Here is a 25,214-nt window from a genome sequence, read left to right as displayed (position 1 = left end):
GCAGGTTGCTAAGCAGTAGTAAAAATGTCAGGGTTTTTATAAATGGTCTAGGGAGGAGGGGCCTCATGAGGAGGGGATATCTTATCCTCTTAGGGCCTGACAGTTTAGTTGGGACCAAGTGTGCTGTCTGTATAGAGCAGAATTTTTTTATCAGCTCTTATCCCATTCCCTGACCACATAGGCTGACTCTTAGTCTGTGTTTCTTTGTCTTGCTTATCTGGGAGGGAGAGTTTCTGTGTCTGTTCCCATACATCTTCTTGCAGCTGCAGGCATCCCCCCAGTCTGCTTTTAGTTTCTCTATCTTAGTGCACCTAAAGGGAAAGGAATGTGCTTATTAAGACCCACTGTTTTACTGGGGCCCACTGTATAAGTGTGAAGTTTGGCGATTACCCAGGAGACTTCCACCCCTCCTTCTGTGCTTAAGCTGTCTTATCTGTTTTTTACAGCCTGAACTTTCAGGTTGCTTGTTGTTAGAAGTGATTTTTTTTAACTGTGTGTGATTAGAAAGGGAGCTATTTTTGAGCTGCTTTTTGTAAAAGGAAAGTTTTCTGCTGGGGACTCACTTTACCCTAAATATCTACCTAAATAATTTATTTTTGCCTCCTATAACACTGGTAGTGTCTTCCAACATGCTACCCTCCAGTTAGCTCCTTGGGGGCCACCACCTTCATGCTGGGTAGGTACAGTGATTCTATGTGCACTACAAGCTACCTGGCCTAGCCTCTGCCCCCAAGACCTTGTCTCAGTGGACTTTTGGCCAGAGAAGTATCCCCTGGTTCTTAGCTGCTATTTAGAATCTCCTTGAGATTAGGGTAAAAACACTTGACCGTGAGACCATCTTTCTATTCAAAAAGAGTTCATTTTACTCAGCCTCAAGGTTGCTAACAGTAACAACAACAGTAGCAATAATAGCAAATGTTTATTAAGCTCTACTATGTGTCAGACATAGAGATAGATGCTTTCCATGGGTTATCTGTTTTAATCCTGACAGCAGCTTGTTTTACTGTTGAGAAGGTAAAGTAGACTGACTGAAGTTGGCTAACTTGCCCATGGTCCCAGAACTACTAAGTGGTATATTCAGGATTCTAGGTAATTCCTAGAACCTTTTCCTTTCATCTTTGCATGATCAGCTGCCTCATGTCTGATTCCCGAGCTGGAGTTTAAGCCACTGTTCTATGCTGCTGCCCATCTCTGAAGAGAACATTGTCCTGAATCTATGTATCTTCTTCTTTTCCCTTTTTCATAAAAAGAGAAAAGTACAGGACCCACCTTTTTTTTTCAGTTTATCCTAATTCTTTGGTGTATTACAAGGACACCATAATTCAGAATGTAGCCTAGGTCACATTCAGAATTATCAACATAAAGGGTGAGGAGACATTTGGCACAACCATCCTTTTTCAGTGCCTGTTATGTGTGGGCCAGTGCAAGGCAGACTGTTGGAGGAGACAAGGATTATAATCCCTAGTTCTTGTGTTCAAATAGTCTATGAATGCTAGCATAGCTAAGGCATGCACAGAAATAACTGTGATTAATTCATAATATAACAGTAACAGGAGGGGCACAAATAAGATCCCACTGGGGTTCAGAGAGAAGAGATCACGTTTCACTTGGGGGCAATAGGCAAAGCTTCTTGGAGGATGTAGAAGTTAAAATGGACCTTGGGAGATGATTGAATTTCCATAAACAGAGTTAAGAGACAAGGTGTTTCAGATGAGTGGAATGGCATGTCCTGAGGTCTAGGGGAGTCATGGTAAATACACAGAAAAGTGTCTTGCAGCAGTGAAGTGGCCTCGTCTGGGGTGACACCCAAGGTTTGTTGTCTCATGACCACAGATATCAAGAATGTGGACACACACAGAGTGAGGTTAAGAGTGGAAGTTTAATAGGGAAAAGAAAGAGACTAGCTGTCTGCTACAGAAAGGGATTCCAGAAAAATGGGTTGCCAATTCACAGTGAAATGCAGAGGGGTTTATAGATGATCTGTGGCAGAGGCCGGGGATGGGGAGGGCTGATGTCTGATCTACACAGGGCACCAAAAACCAGTTAGAAACAGGTGGGCTATCTGCATAGGGCACGAATCTCTGGCAGCCGGTACCCCAGTCTTTTATTATGCAGGTGGATTTTCAGCCTGAGCTGTACTTTCTTACATTTCTTTCTTACTGTACACATGCTAACAAAAAAGGGAAGATGAAGTTTCCATGGTGGACATGCCTGGCCCCCAGGTAGTCCTTTTCTATTGGCACAGTGGCCAGCATTCCCTTGTGCAAGCTTTCAGTTTCCTTATCTACGTTTGTAGCTTGATCTTTCAGGCTTCTCTTTGTTAGAAAACAAAAAAAAAAAAGATTTTGGGGGCTGCTTTTTGTTAGAAGGGAAGTTCTCCCAAGGACTCTTTTGCCCTCACTCTCTGTTTTTTGTTTGTTTGTTTGTTTGTTTGTTTCTGCTTTTGAGATGGAACCTTGCTCTGCCACCCAGGCTGTGGAATGCCCTGGCATGATCTCGGCTCACTGCGACCTCCACCTCGCGGGTTCAAGTAATTCTCATGCCTCTGCCTCCCAAGTAGCTGGAATTACAGGCCCCCAACACCATACCCGGCTAACTTTTATATTTTAAATAAGAGACAGGGTTTTACCATGTTGGCCAGGCTGGTCTTGAACTCCTGACCTCAAGTGATCCACCCACCTCAGCCTCCCAGAGTGCTGGGATTACAGGCGTGAGCCCCCACACCCAGCCTGCCCTCACTATCTGCCTAAACAATTTCTTTCTATCTCCTGTATCAGCAGGAGGTACTTGCAAAGCAGGAGCTTTCTGAGAAAGCAGGTACCAGAAGGAGGTTCTAGGGGTGCTACTGAGAAAGCCACCGATAAGAATCACAGACAGGGGGGGATGTCTCACAGGCACTGGCCGGGAAACAACATATGCCAGAATCATGATGCTAAATGGAGGGGGTTAAGGAGACATATAAACCAATAGACTGGTAATGAAGGAGGTCGGGAACATGGAGTGCAGCACAGTTGGGTAAAGCACAATATTTCAAGAGCTGAGTCCGTGAATTTGGCTGCCTAGTGTCCTTTTATGTGGCTGTTTACAATAGTGAATGGGATATTGTAGAGAGTCTCAAATGTCAGGCTGCTGTGCCTAAAGTAAATCCAGTAGATGATGGGGAGCCATTGTGTATTTCTGAGCAGGGGAGGGACATTGTGAGTTTTTCTTTTTACACAAATGAATCTGGCAAGACTCTGGGAAGACCAATCAGGAGTTAAGAATACTCGTTAGCAGACATCTGCACTTGTGTAAGAAGAAACCCTGAAATCTTGAATTGGAGTGGTTATGGTAGGAAATAAAAAGAGGGAAAGAATGCAAACGAGGCTGTAAAGCAACATTTTTCATGACAGTGGACTTGAATGTAGAGGAAAGGAGAGGGTGAAAAAATAAAGCTATTGGCCAGGTGCAGTGGCTCACATCTGTAATCCCAGCACTTTGGGAGGCCTAGGTGGGCAGATCACGAGGTCAAGAGATCGAGATCATCCTGGCCAACAAGGTGAAACCCCATCTCTACTAAAAACACAAAATTTAGCTAGGCGTGGTAGCACTAGGGAGGCTGAGGCAGGAGAATCGCTTGAACCCAGGAGGCGGAGGTTGCAGTGAACTGAGATGGTGCCACTGTACTCCAGCATGGCCACAGAGCAAGACTCCATCTCAAAAAAAAAAAAAAAAAAAAAAATCAAGTCTATTTTGAGAATTTCAGCTTGACTTGACTGGGGAGAAGAGTGATCCCTTTCAAAGAAACAGGGAGAGAACAAAAGGTAATGAACCCTCTCTGCCCCCTCCACATCCCCTCCTAGCTGAGAGTGCCAAGGGAGAAACATTGTTGTATGGATTGTCCTCTCCTTTTTAAAAATAGGAACACGGCTGGACATAGTGGCTCATGCCTGTAATCTCAGCACTTTGGGAGGTTGAGGCAGGTGGATCACCTGAGGTCAGGAATTCAAGACCAGCCTGGCCAACATGGTGAAACCCCATCTCTACTAAAAAATACAAAAAAAAAAATTAGCCAGGCGTGGTGGTGGGCGCCTGTAATCCCAGCTACTAGGGCGGCTGAGGCAGGAGAATTGCTTGAACCTGGGAGGCGGAGGTAGTGAGCCAAGATTGTGCCACTGCACTCCAGCCTGGGTGACAGAGCGAAACTCCATCTCAAAAAAAAAAAAAAAAAAAAAAAAAGGAACAGAAAGTAGGTCCCCAAGGTATGTAAACTTAAAGTTCTATAGCTTCCTCCCCACAACTCACATCTTATCTCTAATCTTGCCAAGGATAACTAAGGTGAGGCTGTATTTTTTCACTTCTCCCTGAAATATTTTCAGTAGAATCACTTCTGAAACCTATCCCAACCCCCCATACAGCATAAACAACGAGGAAACAGAAGATTCACCAAACATTTATGAACATCCAGCTGTTATAAAGATAAGGGACCAATTCGAAAAATCAGAATAAAGTCTCTTTGTAAAAGCTGCTGCAAGAAACAGGCAAGCAAAACTTAGAACATTTTTAATTTGTAATTTTTGCTTAAAGTTTTAGTAAGATATTGTATCATGGTAATTTGTCAGCAGTTCTAAAAGGGAACCGTTTGTGTTCAGGAAAGATAGCTTAGAAGTGAAAAACATAGTTCCAGATTTTAAAACACAGTGAACGTAGTTACAGCCAATTTAAACTCTGCAAAATGCCAAATTGGTGAATTAAAAGACAAGTTTGAATTGTTTCAAAACTCAGAGGAGATGATAAAGAGATAAAAACAAAGAAAAGGCAAGAATATGGAAGAGAGAGATAGGAGATTCAAAAGACATGAAAAGAATTCGAGAGGAGATGACTGGGCACGATGTCTCACACCTGTAACCCCAGCACTTTGGGAGGCCGAGGCGGGCAGATCATTTGAGGTCAGGAGTTCAAGACCAGCCTGGTCAACATAGTGAAACCCTGTCTCTACTAAAAATACAAAAATTAGCTGGGGGTGGTGGCACAGCTCTGTAATCCCAGCTACTCAGGAGGCTGAGGCAGGAGAATCACTTGAAGCCAGGAGGTGGAGGTTGCAGTGAGCTGAGATCACGCCATTGCACCCAGCCTGGGTGACAGAGCAAGACATCCTCTCAAAAAAAAAAAAAAAAAAAAAAAGACAATTCTAGAGGAGAGGAAGAATAATTACTCCAGCCAACATTTATTAAATGTTTAGTAAGTGCTACGCATTTAATTATATTGTTTAACATTTGCAGCAGCCGATCGAAGGAAATCACTGTCATCATTCACATTTGCAGATAAGGAAACTAACTAATGTTTAGAAAGTTAACCATTTTGTTCAATAGTAAACAGCCAATTAAAGGAGAGGCTAAGTCCCAAACCTAGCATCTGTTTCCCAAAAAGTAGAAAACTCTCTGAATAAGGGCCTCTTTTCTTAGAAAGTCCTCTGCATGTGTTTGGGTAACTCCAGTGTCCACAGAGGAACCCGCTTTCTCATTCCTCTCTCCAATCACACTCACCTGCTGTCTCTGTTCTGTCCCCAGGCACTGATGAAGACGCCATTATTAGCGTCCTTGCCTACCGCAACACCGCCCAGCGCCAGGAGATCAGGACGGCCTACAAGAGCACCATCGGCAGGGTAGGCCACAGTCTTTCCTGCTCTGTCTGGCTGACTTGGCAGCAACAGGAAGCAGGGCCTCTTCCTGATCTAGGATCCTGAAGTGACCCTGTGTTTTAAAAGATCGATCCTTTGTCTTGTTTAAAGATGTTCTCGAGGCCAGGTGTGGTGGTTCACAACTGTAATCCCAGCACTTTGGGAGGCCAAGGCAGGCTGATCACTTGAGGCCAGGAGTTTGAGACCAACCTGGACAATATGGTGAAACCCCATCTCTACTTAAAAATACAAAAATTAGCTGGTCATGGTGCCAGGCACCTGTAATCCTAACTACTTTGTAGGCTGAGGCAGGAGAATTGCTTGAACCCAGGAGGTGGAGGTTGCAGTGAGCCAAGATCATGTCACTGCACTCCAGCCTGGGCAACAGAGCAAGACTCCATCTGAAGAAAAAAAAAGAAGAAGAAGAACGATTAAGATCCTTCTCAGTCAATTGATCTTAAACAGGTTCTTAAACTCTCTGACCCGTTCTAGGAGGAAATGTGAATAAACATCTTTAGAATTTGGTCCATTTTCCAAATAATTATATTTGGAAATTATATCTTAGGAATTGAGCCTTATGAAATAATCATGAATGATCACAAAGATACAACTAAATGCCTTATGTATATAACAATAGAAAAATAGAAACAGATGACTAGTTAAAGAAATTAGGCCAGGCGTGGTGGCTCATACCTGTAATCCTAGCACTTTGGGAGGCCAAGGTGAGTGGATCACCTGAGGTCACGAGTTTGAGACCAGCCTGACCAACATGGTGGAACCCCATCTCTACTAAAAATACAAAAAAATTAGCTGGGTGTGGTGGCGGCTGCCTGTAATCCCAGCTACTTGGGAGGCTGAGGCAGGAGAATTGCTTGAACCTGGGAGGTGGAGGCTGCAGTGAGTCGAGATTGTGCCACTGCATTCCAGCCTGGGCAACAGAGTGAGACTCCATCTAAAAAAAAAAAAATAGAGAATAGCGATTCAGCTCCTTCTTAGTCAGTTGATCTTAAACAGGTTCTTAAACTCTCTGACCTGTTCTAGGAGGAAATGTGAATAAACATGTTTAGAATTCGGTCCATTTTCCAAATAATTATATTTGGAAATTATATCTTAGGAATTGAGCCTTATGAAATAATCATGAATGATCACAAAGATACAACTAAATGCCTTATGTATATAACAGTAGAAAAATAGAAACAGATGACTAGTTAAAGAAATTAGGCCAGGTGTGGTAGCTCACACCTGTAATCCTAGCACTTTGGGAGGCCAAGGCAAGTAAGGTCGAGATTGTGCCACTGCACTCCAGCCTGGGCAACAGAACGAGACTCCGTCTCAAAAAAAAAAAAAAAAGAAAAATTATATTGCACCTATCTATAGAAATCTCCACAGCTGCTAAAAAGATTATCGGTGAATACTGACTTGGAAATATATTCAAGACATATTGTTAAGTAGGCAAGTACATTTACATCAGTGTCTACAAGCATATTAACCTCAAGGCTCCTTTACCTCTTAAATTTTTTAGGACTTTTGGTTTTGTGGGTTCTATCTTTTGATATTTGCCCTATTAGAAACTAAAACTGAGGGCATTTAAAAATAGATATTTGTTAACTTAGTAAAAACAATAAGTGTATTGTATGTTACTATAAATAACATTTTAATGAAAAAATAGCTATATGTCCCAAAACAAAAAAATTTAGTGAGAAGACTGGCATTGTTTTACATTTTGCAGATCTCTTTAATGTCTGGCTTAATGGAAGACAGATGGCTTCTCATATCTGTTTCTACTTCAATTTGTTATGATATGTTGTTTGGGTTGAGGTATATGAAGAAAATCTGGTCTTGTACAGATATGTACTTGAAAATGGGGAGAGTACTTGAACAGTTGTTGATGCACAGACAATGTCAAATAGCCTTAGGAAAACCCCACTGTATGCTTGTGGAAGAATGACAGTGAAAAGGCAAATAACATCTGAGTGTTATTCCGAGGATAGGTTTGACTTGCAGGCTCCTTGAAAGGGTCTTGGAGACCCCAGATATCCCTGGACCACACTGGAGAGTGGCTGGTCTCATTTGCTGTCGCAGTTAAGTGGAGCTACTTTCTTGCATTGCAGGACTTGATAGACGACCTGAAGTCAGAACTGAGTGGCGATTTCGAGCAGGTGATTGTGGGGATGATGACGCCCACGGTGCTGTATGACGTGCAAGAGCTGCGAAGGGCCATGAAGGTCTGTGCTCTTCCTCTTGTGCTCTTGGTGCTGCTGATGCAAACGCTGATGTGCTTTCTTAAGAGACTGTCACCCAATAACAAAGACATGGAAGCAACCTAAATGCCCATCAATAGTAGACTGCATAAAGAAAATGTGGTACATGTACACCGTGGAATAGCTGTAAAAAGGAACAAGATCATGTCCTTTGGAGGAACATGGATGGAGCTGGTGGTCATTATCCTTAGCAAACTAAGGCAGGAACAGAAAATCAAATACCGTATGTTTTCACTCACAAGTGGGAGCTAAATGAGGAAAACACATGGACACATAGAGGGGAACAACACACACTGGGGCCTGTTGGAGGATGGAGGGTGGGAGGAGGGAGAGGATCAGGAAAAATAACTAATGGATACTAGGCTTAATACCTGGGTAATGAAATAATCTGTACAACAACCCCCATGATACAAGTTTATCTATATAACAAAACTGCACATGTACCCCTGAACTTAAAGTAAAAGTTAAATTTTTTTTAAAAAAAAAGAAACTATGACCAAGGCCTTCTGAGAATGGCAGGTGTAAAGTATAGGAGATTTTCCTTCATTTATGACAACTTGAAAACAACATTACATTATACCAATGATCATTTAAAAATTCTTTTTCAAAAAGGGCATCACTTGCTCCTTCCTGTGGCTCAATGGGGAGTGATTATAATTGTGGCTTTTAGTACAGCTCTAGAGACTTCGTGGTCATGTTAACTACTTTTGAGATATGTAACTTTATGACTGACACCTTGGGGCCTCCAGGTCTACTATAGGCTTAGAACTGGCGAAAGAGTTCTTGGCTTCCCTAGATGACCTACCCACTGTGCCCTAGCCTGGGTCTGCTGAATTTTAATGACCAAGTATGTAATGCAAATACAAATGGTCCCCAACTTAGGATGGTTCTACTTAAAAATTTTCAGTATATTGTACTCCTCATCATAAGTCGAGGAGTACAGTTATCCTCCTCAACCAGGTCAATAAATACTCAGACTTGTGGAAGGTTCTGGGCCAGGCTCTGGGAAAGCAAAGAGGTGACAAAGTCTTTGCCAGAAAATTCTGCCCTTCAGAGGGAGAGAGTAGAAGAGGTCAAGGAAAAATTAAGTTCCCAGAGGGCAGAAACTGTACCTATCCTGGAGTAACCAACACATAGTAAACAACCTAGAAATGTTTGTTATTACTCATAATTATTATGGCAAACACTTTGGGTTTCAGGCAGGACAACAAAAGTGAACAAATCCTGTTGCTAGAACACAGTGGATTGTCTTTATTCTCTGCAGATTCATGGCTGTATTCCTTCTGTGTCTGGGCCTCAGCTTTGTAAACTGGCTCATATAGCCCTGTCCTCTGGTTTCTTGTTTAGGGAGCTGGCACTGATGAGGGCTGCCTAATTGAGATCCTGGCCTCCCGGACCCCTGAGGAGATCCGGCGCATAAGCCAAACCTACCAGCAGCGTACGTGACATCCGCAGTGGCCCTGGCTGAGGTTTCGCTGTGATGAGAGAATGAGGGTAGCAGCGGGTGGTTGTCTGCTCATTAGACTTTTCATAGAATACTGAGCATGAGGGATCCTTGGTGCCAAGCTCTGCTTTGAGAGAGATCCCTGTTTAGGCAAATGGTGGTCTGTTGGCTTCTTAAGATTTCTCAGGTGAAGATGACACACTACTTTGCCTACCCAGTGCAGTATTTTATTACCCTAAAAGTTGGAAAGTTGTTCCTTATTATCAGACAAAGAATCTAAGGTACTTGTTCAAAAGTGGTGGCACCAGCAGATCTTAGCATTCCAAGGAATGGTCTGGAGGGGCTGTCTGGCCCATATTCTTCCCTTCAGACTGGACTGTATGTCCTCCAGCCAAATCAGAATGACAGCCATTCACTCCCCCTTAGAGCCCTCCAGAGGGTGATACATACGAAGTGCCTTTAAAAAATGCCTGACTTTTTGCCCTGAGACTATAACTAAACATGAACGAAGGTTTAGATCTCACAGTGTTTATTCAGTATTGTCTACATTAGCTAAAAATGTCCAACAGTAGCAGAATGTCTAAACAAAATACGATACACTTACACAATGAACTGTTATGTAGTCATTAAAACTTATATCAAAGAGTATTTTTTTTCTTTTATTTAACCTTTTTTTTGAGACAGGGTCTCACTCTGTTGCCCAGGCTGGAGTGCAGTGGCCCCATCATAGCTCACTGCAGCCTCGACCTCCTGGGCTTCAGCAATCCACCCACTGCAGCCTTCTGAGTAGCTGGGACCACAGGCGTGCGCCACCACACCCAGCTAATTTTTGTATTTTTTGTAAAGATGGGGTTTCGCCATGGTGCCCAGGCTGGTCTCAAACTCCTGGGTCCAAGCAATCTGCCCACCTCGACCTCCCAAAGTGCTGGGATTACAGGTGTGAGCCACTGCACCTGGCCAACAATATTATTAAAATATTTATTAAATGGTGTAGTACATATAAGTGAAAAAGACAAGCCATAAAATAGTATGCTATGATCCCATTTTTAAAAAATTAACACAGTTAATAACATTATTTTTTAAATAAATGAAGATAATGTGTGTATATGGGGGAAAATGAGGAAGGATATTTACAGAAATGTTATCAATGATTATTATTTCTGGGTGACTAGATTGCAGTGGAGTTCCTCGCCTTGTCCCTTCCTTTTTCTTATTTGTTTTTTCCTAAGTCTTCTGTGGTCAGCATGTGTTACCTTTATAGAAAGAAAAACAACCACAATAAGAGCTTTGTGGGAAGTGTTCAGAGCAGGAGATTCTAAACCTTAGGAGTCTGGATTTAGCAACCCAGTCCCCACATCTGCCCAATGAGGGTTTTCTTCCCTGAGGGCTATGAAGGGCTGGAGCTTCTCTTTTTGTTTTTGCTTTTTAAAAATTAATAAAGAAGTGATTTTTAATTTCTTGCTGAAGCTCTCCCACCCTTTTTTGTGACACAGGGTCTCACTCTGTGGCCCAGGCTGGAGTGCAGTGACATGATCATGGCTCACTGCAGCCTTGACCTCCCCAGGTTGAGGTGATCCTCCCACCTCAGCCTCCCCTGTAGCTGGGACTACAAGCATGTGCCAACATACCCAGCTAATTTTTGTATTTTTTGTAGAGATGGGGGTTCACCATGTTGCCCAGGCTGGTCTCGAACTCCTGGACTCAAGCAATCTGCCCTCCTCAGCTCCCAAAGTGTTAGGATTATAGGCATGAGCCACTGCACTTGGCCATGGAGCTTCTTGTGGATAACCTGTCAGAACCTCCCAAGTGAGAGACGTGGCAGAAAGGCATATGCTAGGATTTGCCCTTGATGGTGCTCCGACCCCAGCCCCACCCCAAAGCTGGGTTCAGAAGCTCCTATGTGGTTGCCTTCCATCCGTGAAGCAGCAGGTTCTCTCTGCATCACTGAGAACCACATTCAGATCAGACCCCTGGGTGGCAGGAAGCACAGAGGGAGGATTTCAGCTCCAGCTTTTTCAACCCCACATTTTAAGAATTGGGAATATCTCGGCTGGGTACAGTGGCTTACGCCTGTAATCCCAGAACTTTGGGAGGCCAAGGCAGGTGGATCACCTGAGGTCAGGAGTTCAAGACCAGCCTGGCCAAAATGACAGAACCCCATCTCTACTAAAAATACAAAAATTAGCCGGGCATGGTGGGGCGCACCTGTAATCCCAGCTACTCGGGTGGCTGAGACAGGAGAATTGCTTGAATCCAGGAGGCAGAGGTTGCAGTGAGCTGAGATGGTGCCACTGCACTTCAGACTCTTAACCTGGGCAATAGAATGAGTTTCCATCTCGAAAGAAACAAAACAAAAATAGGAATATCTTGTGACAGGATAAGCTTATCTTGACCATTTTACCAGAGTTTAGTTTTTGAAAAACTGTGTGTGGGGTGATAAGCTGCTTCCATAAGCAGGCTGGTCTTGAGGGTACAGAGTGCTCTGGAGTGTGACAGGACATTGGGCAAGACTCTTTATTCTGATGTAGCTAATTTCACTCTCTTGCTAGAATATGGACGGAGCCTTGAAGATGACATTCGCTCTGACACATCGTTCATGTTCCAGCGAGTGCTGGTGTCTCTGTCAGCTGTGAGTGACTGCTTCTGATGGGGGGTGGGTTTTGTTGAAATGTCCACTCTATCCCCTTTGCCAGCCTTTCTCATCCTTTCAGTCCCTGACATGTGGATATTCCCCAGGTGCTGTTCTTGGACCCCTCTGTTCCTTTATCTTATTTCTCCTTCAGAGACTCTAGCTAATCCTTCATGCCCATTTGTTCTACTTTAATTTGATATTTACAAGTACCTAATGCCTGCCAGGTCCCCCTGTCACTCAGTGCATAGAGAGTTATGAAGATGATTCAGAGGCAGTTCCTGGGCCTTAACAGTATATATTGTCATAAGGGAATACATCAGGTACACAAGTTGCTAGAAGGCATGAAAAGATTACATGCCAAAGGAGAGGCGCATAGGAAAAAGAAGATTCAAGGAGAAATTTTGGTTGTGGAAACAAAGAAAAGCCTTCATGATAGAGATGCTGGTTCAGAGAGGACTTGGAGGATTACTAGAATTTCAAGAGGCAGAGACGTGGGTGGGTGTATTCCAGACAGGGAGAACAGCAAGAACAAGGCAGGGAACAGGGGGTTCAGGGAACAACTGACTGAACAGTTGGGCTTGTGATTCTGGAAACGGGGTGGGAGGATAAACGGGAATTCTATGTTGGGAGGAGTTTACACTTACTGATTTGGGAGCAGTAGATGACGTGATGATGACAACGATGATGGAAGTGATGTGACTGGAGCTGCACTTTCAGAAGAGTAATGTAATAGTGACATGTAGGATGAACAGTGGCGGGAACTGGAGGCTGGACAACCAGGTACGAAGCTACCTGGAATATTCCAGCTGGAAAATAAAGCAGGACTGAGCTAGGTGGGGCAGGGGTGCCTGAAAAGGGAAGCTGGAGACTCGAGACATTTCACATCACTTCCCAACTGCATCTTTATCCCCGGCCTCACCCCCTCCTGAGCGTGAGACTCTCATTTCACATTGCTTTTTAGATGTTTCCTTATGGATATTCTACTATCCCCTTAAACCAGTCCTCATGAATTAAACCGGAACTCATTTTCCCTTCAAACCAGCTCTTCTTCCTGACTTGTCTGTTTCTGTTAATGTTGCTGCTGTTCCTCCTACACTTAAAGAAGCAGAACCCTAGAAATCATCTCCAATTTTCACGTTGTTCTTGTCTCCAATATTTACTTAGTAACACCTGCCTGTGTCTCATATTTCTTTCCCACTTTTTCTTTTCCACCCATATTTACCACTCTGATGAGCCATGCCTAGACCATAGAATATCGACACAGTATAACAATAAAAATAGCCTACAAACTAGAGGAAGTTAGCCCATTTTGTCACTTGTTAGCATTCTTCAGAGGCTTCCACCCTGCCTTCTTGTGAGCTGGTGTTGCTGAGGGGTAGGGGGACATTTTTATGGGATCCTCAAGTCCCACCATAGGTCCCATATTCTCTTGACTCTCCTCTGTTCCCAGCCTCCCCAGCTTTTTTTTTTTTTTTAAAGATACAAGGTCTTGCTGTGTTTCCCAGACCAGCTATTCACAGGTGCCATCTTAGCTCAATGCCTTGAACTCCTGGCCTCAAGCCATCCTCCCACCTTAGCCTCTTGAGTAGCTGGAACTACAAGCACTCCCCGACCCCCTTTTGGCAGAGGTTAATCAATGTAGATTTGCCAGTTAGGAAGGCATGAGTCAGCTGGGAAGACACAGGAGAGTGGGGTGTGGGTGAGGCCAGGAGATAGTGGAGGGAGCTGTCCCTGGGAAGCATTTATTCTCCTTCTCCTTCTATTGGCAAAGGCACCCATGCAATGTTAGGGGCCACACTGAGCCTCAGCCCTCTAGGCACACATCAGAGCCATGGTAATAATGCGAGCACATTTCGAGGATGTCTGTCCTTCCTCCCTGGGTCTGAAGCCCCACTCCTCATGGTATTTTGTCTCATTACTCTAGACCTGCTATCTTAATGGTGTCCCCAGATCTTCATGTATATTCTCAAATTACTTTTTGTTTGTTTTCTCATCCTCAGGGTGGGAGGGATGAAGGAAATTATCTGGACGATGCTCTCGTGAGACAGGATGCCCAGGTTGGTAGAACTGCGGCTTCTTTCTTCCAGTTTTCTTCTCTTTTGCCAATAAGACAGGCCTTAGTGGGTGGACAACATCTTATATTACAGTGTATATTAGCCAGGCTTGGATATGTTCTTTAAAAACATTCCCACAGATGGCCTTTAATAACAGGTTTCTCGCGGAGGTGCCTGGGGCTGGACATCATTATATAAGCACTCCTGGGTTCCAGGTTTCTCAGCCTTAGGACCATTGTGTGGCAATCCTGGAGAACCACTGAGTGTCTTCTCAATGCCTTGGAGGTGAAAGGGACTGTTCACTGTGCATTTTTCTTCATCAAAGAGGACATTTGATAGAACCTATATAAAATAGCCTGGCACAGTGTATACCCTGCTGGGTAAAATTAATAGGAAACCCCAAGAAGCATTTGCCTCTCTGTTTCCCAGCCCAGTGATGGTTGTCCTGGAACCAATCCATGGTCTAATCAGCTGCGGCCAGATAACACTAATAGCTAATAAAAAGTGGGTCATTACCAGATACCAAACACTGTTCTAAATTTTTTTTTGAGATGGAATGTCACTCTTGTTGCCCAGGCTGGAGTGCAATGGCATGATCTTGGCTCACTGCAACGTCCGCTTCCTGGGTTCAAATAATTCTCCGGCCTCAGCCTCCCAAATAGCTGGGATTACAGGTGCCTGCCACCATACCCAGCAAATTTTTTGTATTTTTAGTAGAGACAGGTTTTCACCGTGTTGGCCAGGCTGGTCTTGAACTCCTGATCTCAGGTGATCCACCTGCCTCGGCCTCCCAAAGTGCTGGGATTATAGGCATGAGCCATCGCACCCTGCCCACTGTTCCAAATTCTATATTAAGTATGTCATTGAATCTGCAATAACTTCATAAGGTAAGTATTGCTATCCCCATTTTACAAGCAGGGAAACTGAGGCTCAGAGAGGTCAAGTACCTTGCTCAAGCTCAGACAGATAATAAAGGACAGAGCTAGGATTTGAACCAATTGGCATCTAGACCCAGTATTCTGTCTTTTTTTTTTTTTTTTTTTTTTTTTTTTTGAGACAGGGTCTCACTGTCACCCAGACTGGAGTATGGTGGCATGATATCAGCTCACCATAACCTCCCCCTCCCAGGTTCAAGCAATTCTCCCACCTCAGCCTCCCAAATAGCTGGGATCACAGGATGTGCTACCACCACCCAGCTAGTTTTTGTATTTTTAGTAGAGATAGGTTTTCAACATGTTGGCCAGGCTGGTCTTGAACTCCGACCTCAAATGATCCACCTGCCATGGCCTCCCAAAGTGCAGCGATTATAGGCATGAGCCACCGCGCCTGGCCATAGACCCAGTATTCTTAACCAATATATAACCATAATGAGGGATTGGTCCCATTCAGTATGTGAGGTATGAACAACTTAGTTTTATGCAAAAGAGAACTTGTTGCTTTCATTAGAGGGGATAGAGGTCTGTGTGTGGCTTGGGATTCTTGGAGCATAGCAGCTGGGTTTCAAAAGGGAGCACCCAGAAAGCAAGCATTCTAATGGAACCAGTGGCGGTTGCAGGATTGTTTATGATCTAGCCTCAGAAATCACAGTGTCACTTCCACTAACCTGTATCTTATTATTATTATTTTTTTTTTTTTTGAGATAGGTTCTTGCTCTGTCTCCCAGGCTGGTGTGCAGTGGCATAATCTTGGCCCACTGCAACCTTCACCTCCCAGGTTCAAGTGATCCTCCCGTCTCAGACTCCTGAGTAGCTGGACTACACGCACATGCCAGCATGCCCGACTAATTTTTGAATATTTTTTTGGTAGAGGTGGGGTTTTGCTATATTGCCCAGGCTGGTCTCAAACTCCTGGGCTCAAGCAATCTACCTGCCTTGGCCTCTCAACGTGCTATGATTACAGGCATGAGCCACCGTGCCCAGCCAACTACTATGCTTTATTAATTAAAGCAATGTATTAGTCAGAATTCTGCAGAGGAACAGAACCAGTAGAGAGAGACAGAGAGACAGACACAGACACACACACACACACAGAGACACACACACACAGAGGGTATGTGTGTGGTGGGGGAGGGTGAAAGAGAGAGAGGATGGAGGTGGGCAAGTATCAGGATCTTCCAAGGGAGTCAGCAAGCTGGGGATGCAGGACAGCCATGATTTTGTTCCAGTCTGAGTCCAAAGGACTGACAACCAGGAGCAGTTCCCATCTGAAGGCCGGCAGGCTGGAAACCCATGAAGAACTGATGTTTCAGTTCACATCCAAAGGCAGGAAAAAAACGAATGCCCTAGCTCAAGGCAGTCAGGCAGGAGGACTCCCTCTTACTCTTGGGAAGGTCAGCCCTTTTGTTCTTGAAAACAAAAGCTTTCAGCTGATTGTATGAGGACCCCTGTTCCATATTGGATCATCCAAAGACCCTCACAGAAACACCCAGAATAATGTTTGAGCAAAAATCTGGGTAACCCATGGCCTGGTCAAGTTGACATAAAATAAATAGTCACAAGCCTGTTGAGATTCAAGTTTCAGAAGTGCTGAATAAGATGAACGTTTTTGAATTAGGTGAATTAGATGAACGCTTTCAGCTTAAATTTTTATGATTATGTGAATTGACTCTAAAGCAGTGAGGGAATCAGAGAAAGAAGTGGGAAAATGGGGGAGTATATGGAGGTAAGCCCAATGAGCAACAATATGTGTGAATTAAGATCTTTTTGAGAAATGTAACAGGCCAGCTACTTATTATAAATGAACAGTAATTCTGAATTCAGCGATAATGTAGTTAAATTGAGCAGAATCAGTTTCTTGTATTCCTACCTGGTTGGAATGTAAGCAATTGGCAATGGGTCCCTGGTTCTACTGTGAGACCTGTAGCCTCAGAAAAATCACAGATCATTCTAGAGCAGGGCTATCCAATAGAACTCCCCGCAGTGATGAGAACATTCCACATCTGCACTGTCCTGTATGGGTGACTACTGGCCACCTGTAGCCGCTGGGTACTTGAAATGAGGCTAGTGTGACTGAAGAACTGAATTTTAAATTGTATTTAATTTTAATGAAAATTTAAACAGCCACATGTGGTTAGTGGCAACTGTAGGGGACAGCCCAAATCTAGGACATTTCTTTTAGCTCTTAAGATAGAACCATGTAGTCTGCAGCTAGGGAACTGCCAGTGTTTGCCTTGACTCCCAGGAAGGTATGACAGAGTCCCAACAGCCTTATGCCTGAGGAAGGGCCCTGAGTCATTTCCACTCACCACCACCATTTCCACCCCCATCACCAACAAAATAAAACTAATCTGTCTCAGCTCTTTGAGCTTCTGGAAGTATTTGCCTGTGTCCTGGCACATCCTTTTTGGAGTTTTAGACTTGTGCTTTGTTTGGCTTCAGGACCTGTATGAGGCTGGAGAGAAGAAATGGGGGACAGACGAGGTAAAATTTCTAACTGTTCTCTGTTCCCGGAACCGAAATCACCTGTTGCATGGTAAGGCACTTCATTTCCCAAAGAAAGGGTGTGAAAGATAGCAAAAGCTGTATTGCCCATAAGTAATTGATAACCTTTCTCCTTCAGTGGGTACAAAGAACTGATTGTACCCAGGTGTCTTAGATTCTCACCCTGGAAATGTATTAGCCCAATGACGTGTATGAAAGCTAATTTCTGAAAGATTAATTATGAATAATTAGCAAAAATGCATGTAGTCATAGAAGCTTGGCATTCTTGTTTCTAGGAAACTGACCTTCATAGTCAGTCGCTTTTCTAAAGTAGCCCCAGTATTTTCATTCTAATTTAGTTACATATGAAAGTAATCTGGGCCGGGCGCGGTGGCTCAAGCCTGTAATCCCAGCACTTTGGGAGGCTGAGACGGGTGGATCACGAGGTCAGGAGATCGAGACTATCCTGGCTAACACGGTGAAACCCCGTCTCTACTAAAAAATACAAAAAACTAGCCGGGCGAGGTGGCGGGCGCCTGTAGTCCCAGCTACTCGGGAGGCTGAGGCAGGAGAATGGCGTGAACCCGGGAGGCGGAGCTTGCAGTGAGCTGAGATCCGGCCACTGCACTCCAGCCTGGGCGACAGAGCGAGACTCCGTCTCAAAAAAAAAAAAAAAAAAAAAAGAAAGTAATCTGTAGTAGATCGGGTAGCAATAAAATAGCAATGTTGGTTGATATTTATTCCTGTGTACCATCCAAGCTGTAAAGCTAATACAAGTGATTTCTTTAGGGGTTACGTTGTATAAGATGAATAATGGATAATTTCAAATTTGAAATGTTTCTGATTTGTTTCTGATAAATATAAACTTTGTAATGTGATTTTAACTTATTTGGGGGAAAGACACTAGACAATTTTAGAATATTTGCTGTCAGGTTTATATTCTTTTAAACAGCAGTAAGGGTTTAATAAGATATTTCATCTTTTATACGAGTTATTTAGATCTTTAAATACATTATAATTTTATAAACCCACCCACCATACCTTTTTAGTCACACACACTGATTTGCAAAGCCTGTGGGAAATTTGAGAATGAGTTTGTTAAATTGAAAACATAAAGCAATTGAGAAGTACAACACATTCTGAAGTTGTAATTATTTCAGATTTTTCACAGTGACAAAAAACAGGTGATTACTCCTGTTAATCAATATCCTGGGCTACTATCAGAAACACAAACTTCTGACTCGGCTTCTTGCTTCATTTCCTTCCCTTGCCTGGTTACAAATAATAGGAATCTCCCCCTGGTGGTATTTTCGAAGAACTGCAGGTCCTCAGAAGCCGATTTAGTGCATAAATGCGTTTGTAAGCATTTTCACTTCTGGGTGCAAGTCAATAGTTAGGCAATTATGAAATATCTGTTTGTAAGCCACCAGGAGAAAATATTTTAAGCACTGTTTGGGTTAGGAAAACTTCATAATTGTCTTACCAACCAACAATAATGGTGAGGTTTCATAATAACTATGGTTTTGTTAATAATTTTCTATTTTCTAGGTGCATTGTTAAGCATTTTATAAGCATTGTTTCTTGCAACACCCAGTGAGGCAGTAATTATTTTCTCCGTTTTACAGTGGAGAAAACTGAGGCTTAGAAATGTGTCAATTAAGTTCTTTGATTCCAAGCCACACACACTGACTTCAATTTAAGTAAGAAAATATGAAATAATATAGAATGGCACAAGAGGGAAAATGGAAAATACTGGTAGCTCACAGATTTATACAGAGAGCTGAACACCTTCAGGAAGAACAGCAATCAGGGCAGTTCTGGGGGTCTCAGTAGAAGGGAGTAATGGATTTTATTTCTAAAGCAGAGTTTCTGAAGTTCGTTTTCTATTTAAAATGCTCGTTATTGACCCCCTACTTGAGACTGACTGAATTAGAACCTCTGAGTGTGACACCTAGGAAGTTTAACAGGTTTCTCTGAGGGCAAAGATGACGCAGTGCTTTTGGCCATCCCCGTGAGCTGCTCAATTAAAAAGTTCCCAGGAGAGACTCTAATGGGTCCTGACTGGGTGAACTGCTCACGTGTTTGACAGAGGTTGTGGTGTATGTTGTTGAGTATGGTGTCCCTTGATTGACAGCCCTGTTAAAATCACATTGATGGAAGTGAGGCAGCACCCCAAAGAAGGCGATGGTGGGAAGATAAAATGGATACCTGCTCTAAGAAGGTTCCAGAAGGAGACAGCAAGAGAGGGAAACATATTCACCACATTCAAAAATACTTAGAAAAAAAAAATGTAATTATGTTTAAGTATTTTAAAAGATGCAACCAGCTGTTATTAACTGTGACTCAGTTTTGAAGGGGTTGAATTGTTCTAGTTTTGTTGAGCCAAAAGGGAGATGACAGGGAGGTGATTGCCAAGGACAAAAACACAAAACGACACATTCTGCTTATTAAGGAAACAATGAGAAAGGAAAGCAAAGGTCCCCAGAGGCCATCTCCATTTTATGTACAAGGGTCCCACATAAGGGAAAGGACTTGACTGGTGTCCTCCAAACATCACAGCATTTCTTCCTTCTTGTCCACTCTGCACCTCCCTCCTGTGTGCTTGCCCACATTACTAATTAGTTTCCTCCTCAAGTATGCTGAAGAATAAATAGTGTAGGCTAGTTAAAAATGCTCATTTGCTCCATAAATTTCAGTTTCCTCTATTTTTTCTTCCCAATAATACTATTTTGTTATTGTTTGCAGTGTTTGATGAATACAAAAGGATATCACAGAAGGATATTGAACAGAGTATTAAATCTGAAACATCTGGTAGCTTTGAAGATGCTCTGCTGGCTATAGGTAAGCTGGTAGGGGGAGTAGAGAAACAAATGTCTATAGATTTTTCCTTCTCATTATCAACTTGCAATATGGGGATATAGAATTATTTTCAGAGATAAAAGTTGTTTGAATCACTCATGGTACATTCCAGGTTTTTAAACAAGAAATATCATATACAACCTGATTGCTATTGTGCCACGTGGTTTATATATTTTATATCTTCTATGCTTTTGTATGTGCTACGTGAAAGGTAATAGTGTGCAGATAAACAAGCTGCAGCTTGCAAGTCTGTGAATGGTTAGAAACTAGTAACTGTCTCATATGGCAGATACGATAATCCTCATTTTGAAACGAAATACCACCCTTTGCTTTGATAGACTTTATCAATTACTTCTCCAGGAACTCGATGATAAATCGAGGGTACTTTCTATCTGTGAAAATACATAGAGCATAGCCTATGTTCATGAAACATTGCTTGGCTAAAATTTCCCTGGCAAAGCAAATATTGATACCTTGTAGAAACAGAGGAAACAACTGTCACTTTCCTTTTTTCATGGGTCTTATCTGTAATCTTTTCATTTCTTCTTTTTTATTTTTCTTTGCCAGTAAAGTGCATGAGGAACAAATCTGCGTATTTTGCTGAAAAGCTCTATAAATCAATGAAGGTAAATGGCCTTATTTTTAGCATGTAAATGAATTTGAGTTATCTTGTGTCCACCTTCTTAAGCTTACTTATATCCCCTATCCAAACTTTGCTCTGAAAGATCCAATTCAATTCATGGAATACTTCAGTGAGTGCCTGCTAATAATAATACTAGGTGATATTTACTGAGTACTTAGGATGTGTGGATCACTGTTTTTAATAGATTAATTATATCCCCACAACAGCTCTATGAGGCTGGTACTATTACCCCCAATTTACAGATGAGGAAACTGAGGCATAGAAAGGATATGCAGTTTGCCCAAGATTCTCAGTGAGGAAGTAATGGAGCTAGAATGCCAGGTAAACAGCTGGCATTCTAGCTCCAGAGCCCATATTCCTAACCCTCCATCGTACTCTGCAGGCACCTGTGCTGAGAATCACAGGAGGTGCAGGGAAGGTCAAAATGTAGTCTTTGGCCAGGTGCGGTGGCTCCTGTAATCCCAGCACTTTGGGAGGCTGAGGCGGGTGGATTACTTGAGGTCAGGAGTTCAAGACCAGCCTGGCTATCATGGTGAAATCCCTGTTTCTGCAAAAATACAAAACTTAGTCAGGTATGGTGGCTCACGCCTATAATCCCATCTGCTTGGGAGGCTGAGGCAGGAGAATCACTGGAACCCAGGAGGCAGAGGTTGCAGTGAGCTGAGATCGCACCACTGCACTCCAGCCTGGGTGACAGAGTAAGACTCTATCTCAAAAAAAAAAAGCAAAACAAAACAAAAAAATGTAGAACTTGCTCTCAAAGAATGTCTAGCCTAGACAAATATGTGCAAAACACCAATTGAGCAGGACCTTCCAAATGTAAAAGTTTTACATCAGAGGATTTCACATGGTGAGGGGAAGGGGTGATAAGGCTGGGGAGAGAAGGATAGTACTCTATGAGAAGGAATCGTAGGTAAGCCAGGTGGCAGGGTATGTCTGGACAGCACAGGTTATGGCTCTAGAAAAGCAGGGAACAGCATCCTGTGGTCAGAACATATAGCACTGGAAAAGTGAGTTGTGGAGAGCCTTGAATACCATGATGAGGAGTGAGGATATTCCTCAGGACTGCCAAGCAGTGGAGCAGAGGACATCATCAGCACAGTCATCTCTAGTCTTGCTTTGGCAGACTAAAGAAGACACTGAAAAACAGCTAGGTTATTGTATATGTTTGGATTTCGTTTTCTTCCTTAGGGCTTGGGCACCGATGATGACACCCTCATCAGAGTGATGGTTTCTCGAGCAGAAATTGACATGTTGGATATCCGGGCACACTTCAAGAGACTCTATGGAAAGTCTCTGTACTCGTTCATCAAGGTAGGTCACAGCAGCCTCAGTCCAGAGGAAAGGATCCAGAAAAGGACCCCTCTGACCTCGGCATTTAGCACTTGTCCCCTCTTCTTGGTATATATAATTTCCTTTAAAGATGATACTCCCGATATTTCCAGTCTCTCTTCTTTCACACAGATATTTAAACCTTTGCCAGGATACAAGCTGGAAATTTGCCTTCTAAATACAGTAATTATTTTATGTTGACCCCAGACAAAGATTACATTTTAATGAATACTTTTAAGCCCACAATTTCCTTGTCTACCTAATTATGATAGAAGATAAACAACTGAATCCAGAGTCCTATGCAGGGCCAGCTGAGGTCTGCTGGGAACATGGAAAAGCATTTTAGTTATCCTGAATTACTGTTCTTTACCAGGCACCAGACTTCTAGGAGTCCTAAGAGGGCATGGTAGTGGTGAGAAATGATTCACCTCCCTCAAAGCCAGGCATTCCTGGGATTTTGTTTCTTGAGGATGCCAGAAGAGTCTCATGGACATGAAAGTGAGACAGATTTCCCTAGCAGCTAAGGTTGCCTGCACTGCAAGCTTCAAATTAGCATTTGATCTGTGAATTAAATATTCTGAATCTTACTCAAAGCTTGGAGAGGTGTGACAGTTAGGTGATTTAAACTGCAGATTTTTCTCTTTTTTTTTTTTTTTTTTTTTGAGACGGAGTCTCACTCTGTCACCCAGACTGGAGTGCAGTGGTACAATCTCCATTCACTGCAACCTCCACCTCCTCGGTTCAAGTGATCCACCTGCCTCAGCCTCCTGAGTAGCTGGGACTACAGGCATGAGCTTTGTATTTTTTATAGAAATGGTGTTTCACTGTGTTGGCTAGGCTGGTCTCGAACTCCTGACCTCAAGTGATCCACCCCTCGTGATCTCCCAAAGTGCTGGGATTACAGGCATGAGCCACCATGCCCCACCAAGCTGTGGATTTTGTTACCATGTCTGCAAGGCATGCAGGAACTTGTTTCTATGTCTGGCTAGGCTATTAGGTAACTTGATTTTGCAGAGCTGAACTGTATAACTAGTTTAAGATTCAAGGATGACAGTAAGTGAAGTTATGGGAAAATATACTACAAACAAGAAAAAAACAAAATAAAAAAACCCCAGGAAATGACAAATGATTTATGGATGATATGGAGAGACTAGAACTCTCATGCACCATTGGTAGGAGTGTAAAGTGGTGCAGCCACTGTGAAAAACAGTCTGTTAAGAAACTTTAAGCACCAAACTTCTTCAAAAAGTTTAATATAGACCAGGCATCGTGGCTCACGCCTGTAATCCCAGCACTTTGGGAGACCGAGACGGGTGGATCACTTGAGCCCAGGAGTTCAAGACCAGCCTAGGCAACATAGTGAGACCCTGTCTCTACAAAAAATACAAAAATTAGCTGGGTGTGATGGTGCACGCCTGTAGTCCCAGCTATTCAGGAAGCTGAGGTGGGAGGATCACCTGAGGCTGAGGAGGTCGGCTACAGTGAGCCATGATTGTACCACTTCAAGACTCCAGCCTGAGTAAAGACCCTTCCCAAAAAAGAAAAAGAAAAAATTTTAACATAGGATGACCACATGATCCAGCAATTCCACTCTCAGTTATATACTTAAATGAAAACAGGAACTCAAACAGCTAGTTGTACATCAACATAAACATTATTAACAATAGGCACAGGGTGAAAACAACCTAAATATCTATCAACAGATGTCTAGATAAAATATATATATACATACATAAAAAGCAGTGACATTCAATGGTAGGCTGTCATGAAAAAAAGGAATGACGTTTTTGATACATGAATGAACCTTGAAAATATACTAACTGCAATAAATCAGACACAAAAGGACAAATATTGTATGATTCTGCTTTATGAAGTATGTAGAATAGGTAGATTCATAGGGACAGAAAGTAGATTAGAGGTTACCAGGAATTTGCAAGGACAGGAAAGAATGGGAGTTATTGGTTAGTGGGTACAGAGTTTCTGTTTGGGGTGATGAAAGGGTTTTAGAAATAGACAGTGATGATGGTTACATAACATTGTAAAAGGAACAGTGAAAATGGTTAAAATGACAAATTATATATATATATTTTTTTAACACAATAAAATGTCTCCGAAAGAATTTAAATAAAATTATTTAATGAAATGTCAAAAGAGTAGACTAAGTATTATAATGCTTCATCATAGCATTATTTATATTATTTACATTGCTTTATGTTATTTATATTTATATCAATAATATGGTATTATAGTATATAATTGTATATTATTATTACTATTAATCAATAGGGAATAACTTAAATTATGGAAAATCCATACAATATAATACTATACCAACACTAAAATGATTGAGTACAAATATATTGATTGGCTTGGGAAGAAAACACCATAATCTAGTGTATATGTGTCTGTATATATAAATATGTAAATATATGTGTGTATACACACACACCACTAGAAAAGATTAAAAATAAAGAATACATTGCTCATTCAATAATAGTTGTCAAAAGAAACAAAAGACGCAGAATAGAATAATAAAATATGTAAATAATAGAAAAAAATGACAAAAGATAAAAATAAAAGTTATAAAAATAAACTCTCAAGTTAGGTAAAAACATAAAATCCAACTTCATGCTGTTTATAAGAAACAACTAAAAGATAGTGACATGTAAAAAGCTTAAAGAAAAACACCAGGGAAAGAAAGCGAACATATAAGAAAGAAAGTGGAGATTATGCTATTAGTAAAAAGAAGAATTTACGGAGAAAAAGTATTAAATAGGAGAGAGTGGATCACTTTATACTGACAAAGGCAACAATTCACAGCAAAGATTAAACTGTTATGAAACTTCAAGTACCAAATCATATTGCATTGAAATATATAAATAAGAAACTCGAGGCTCCAGAAGAAAACATA

The 25,214-nt window shown here is 42.3% G+C and overlaps 1 protein-coding gene across 2 annotated transcripts in view; it reads left to right on the top strand.

The window, feature by feature from the left end:
* ANXA4 (annexin A4) overlaps window positions 1-25,214 on the top strand; it is a 79,639-nt gene that overhangs the window by 52,413 nt on the left and 2,012 nt on the right. For both annotated transcript variants that reach the window (XM_077958379.1, NM_001266953.1), the window contains 9 exon segments: window positions 5,550-5,644; window positions 7,771-7,884; window positions 9,268-9,358; window positions 11,914-11,993; window positions 13,997-14,053; window positions 17,428-17,521; window positions 20,215-20,310; window positions 20,896-20,954; window positions 22,163-22,285. In XM_077958379.1, coding sequence (XP_077814505.1) covers window positions 5,550-5,644; window positions 7,771-7,884; window positions 9,268-9,358; window positions 11,914-11,993; window positions 13,997-14,053; window positions 17,428-17,521; window positions 20,215-20,310; window positions 20,896-20,954; window positions 22,163-22,285 — 809 coding nt within the window.

Source organism: Macaca mulatta, chromosome 13, assembly GCF_049350105.2.
Source record: "Macaca mulatta isolate MMU2019108-1 chromosome 13, T2T-MMU8v2.0, whole genome shotgun sequence".
Classification (NCBI taxonomy): domain Eukaryota; kingdom Metazoa; phylum Chordata; class Mammalia; order Primates; family Cercopithecidae; genus Macaca; species Macaca mulatta.
This window is presented reverse-complemented; position numbering and strand designations above follow the sequence as displayed.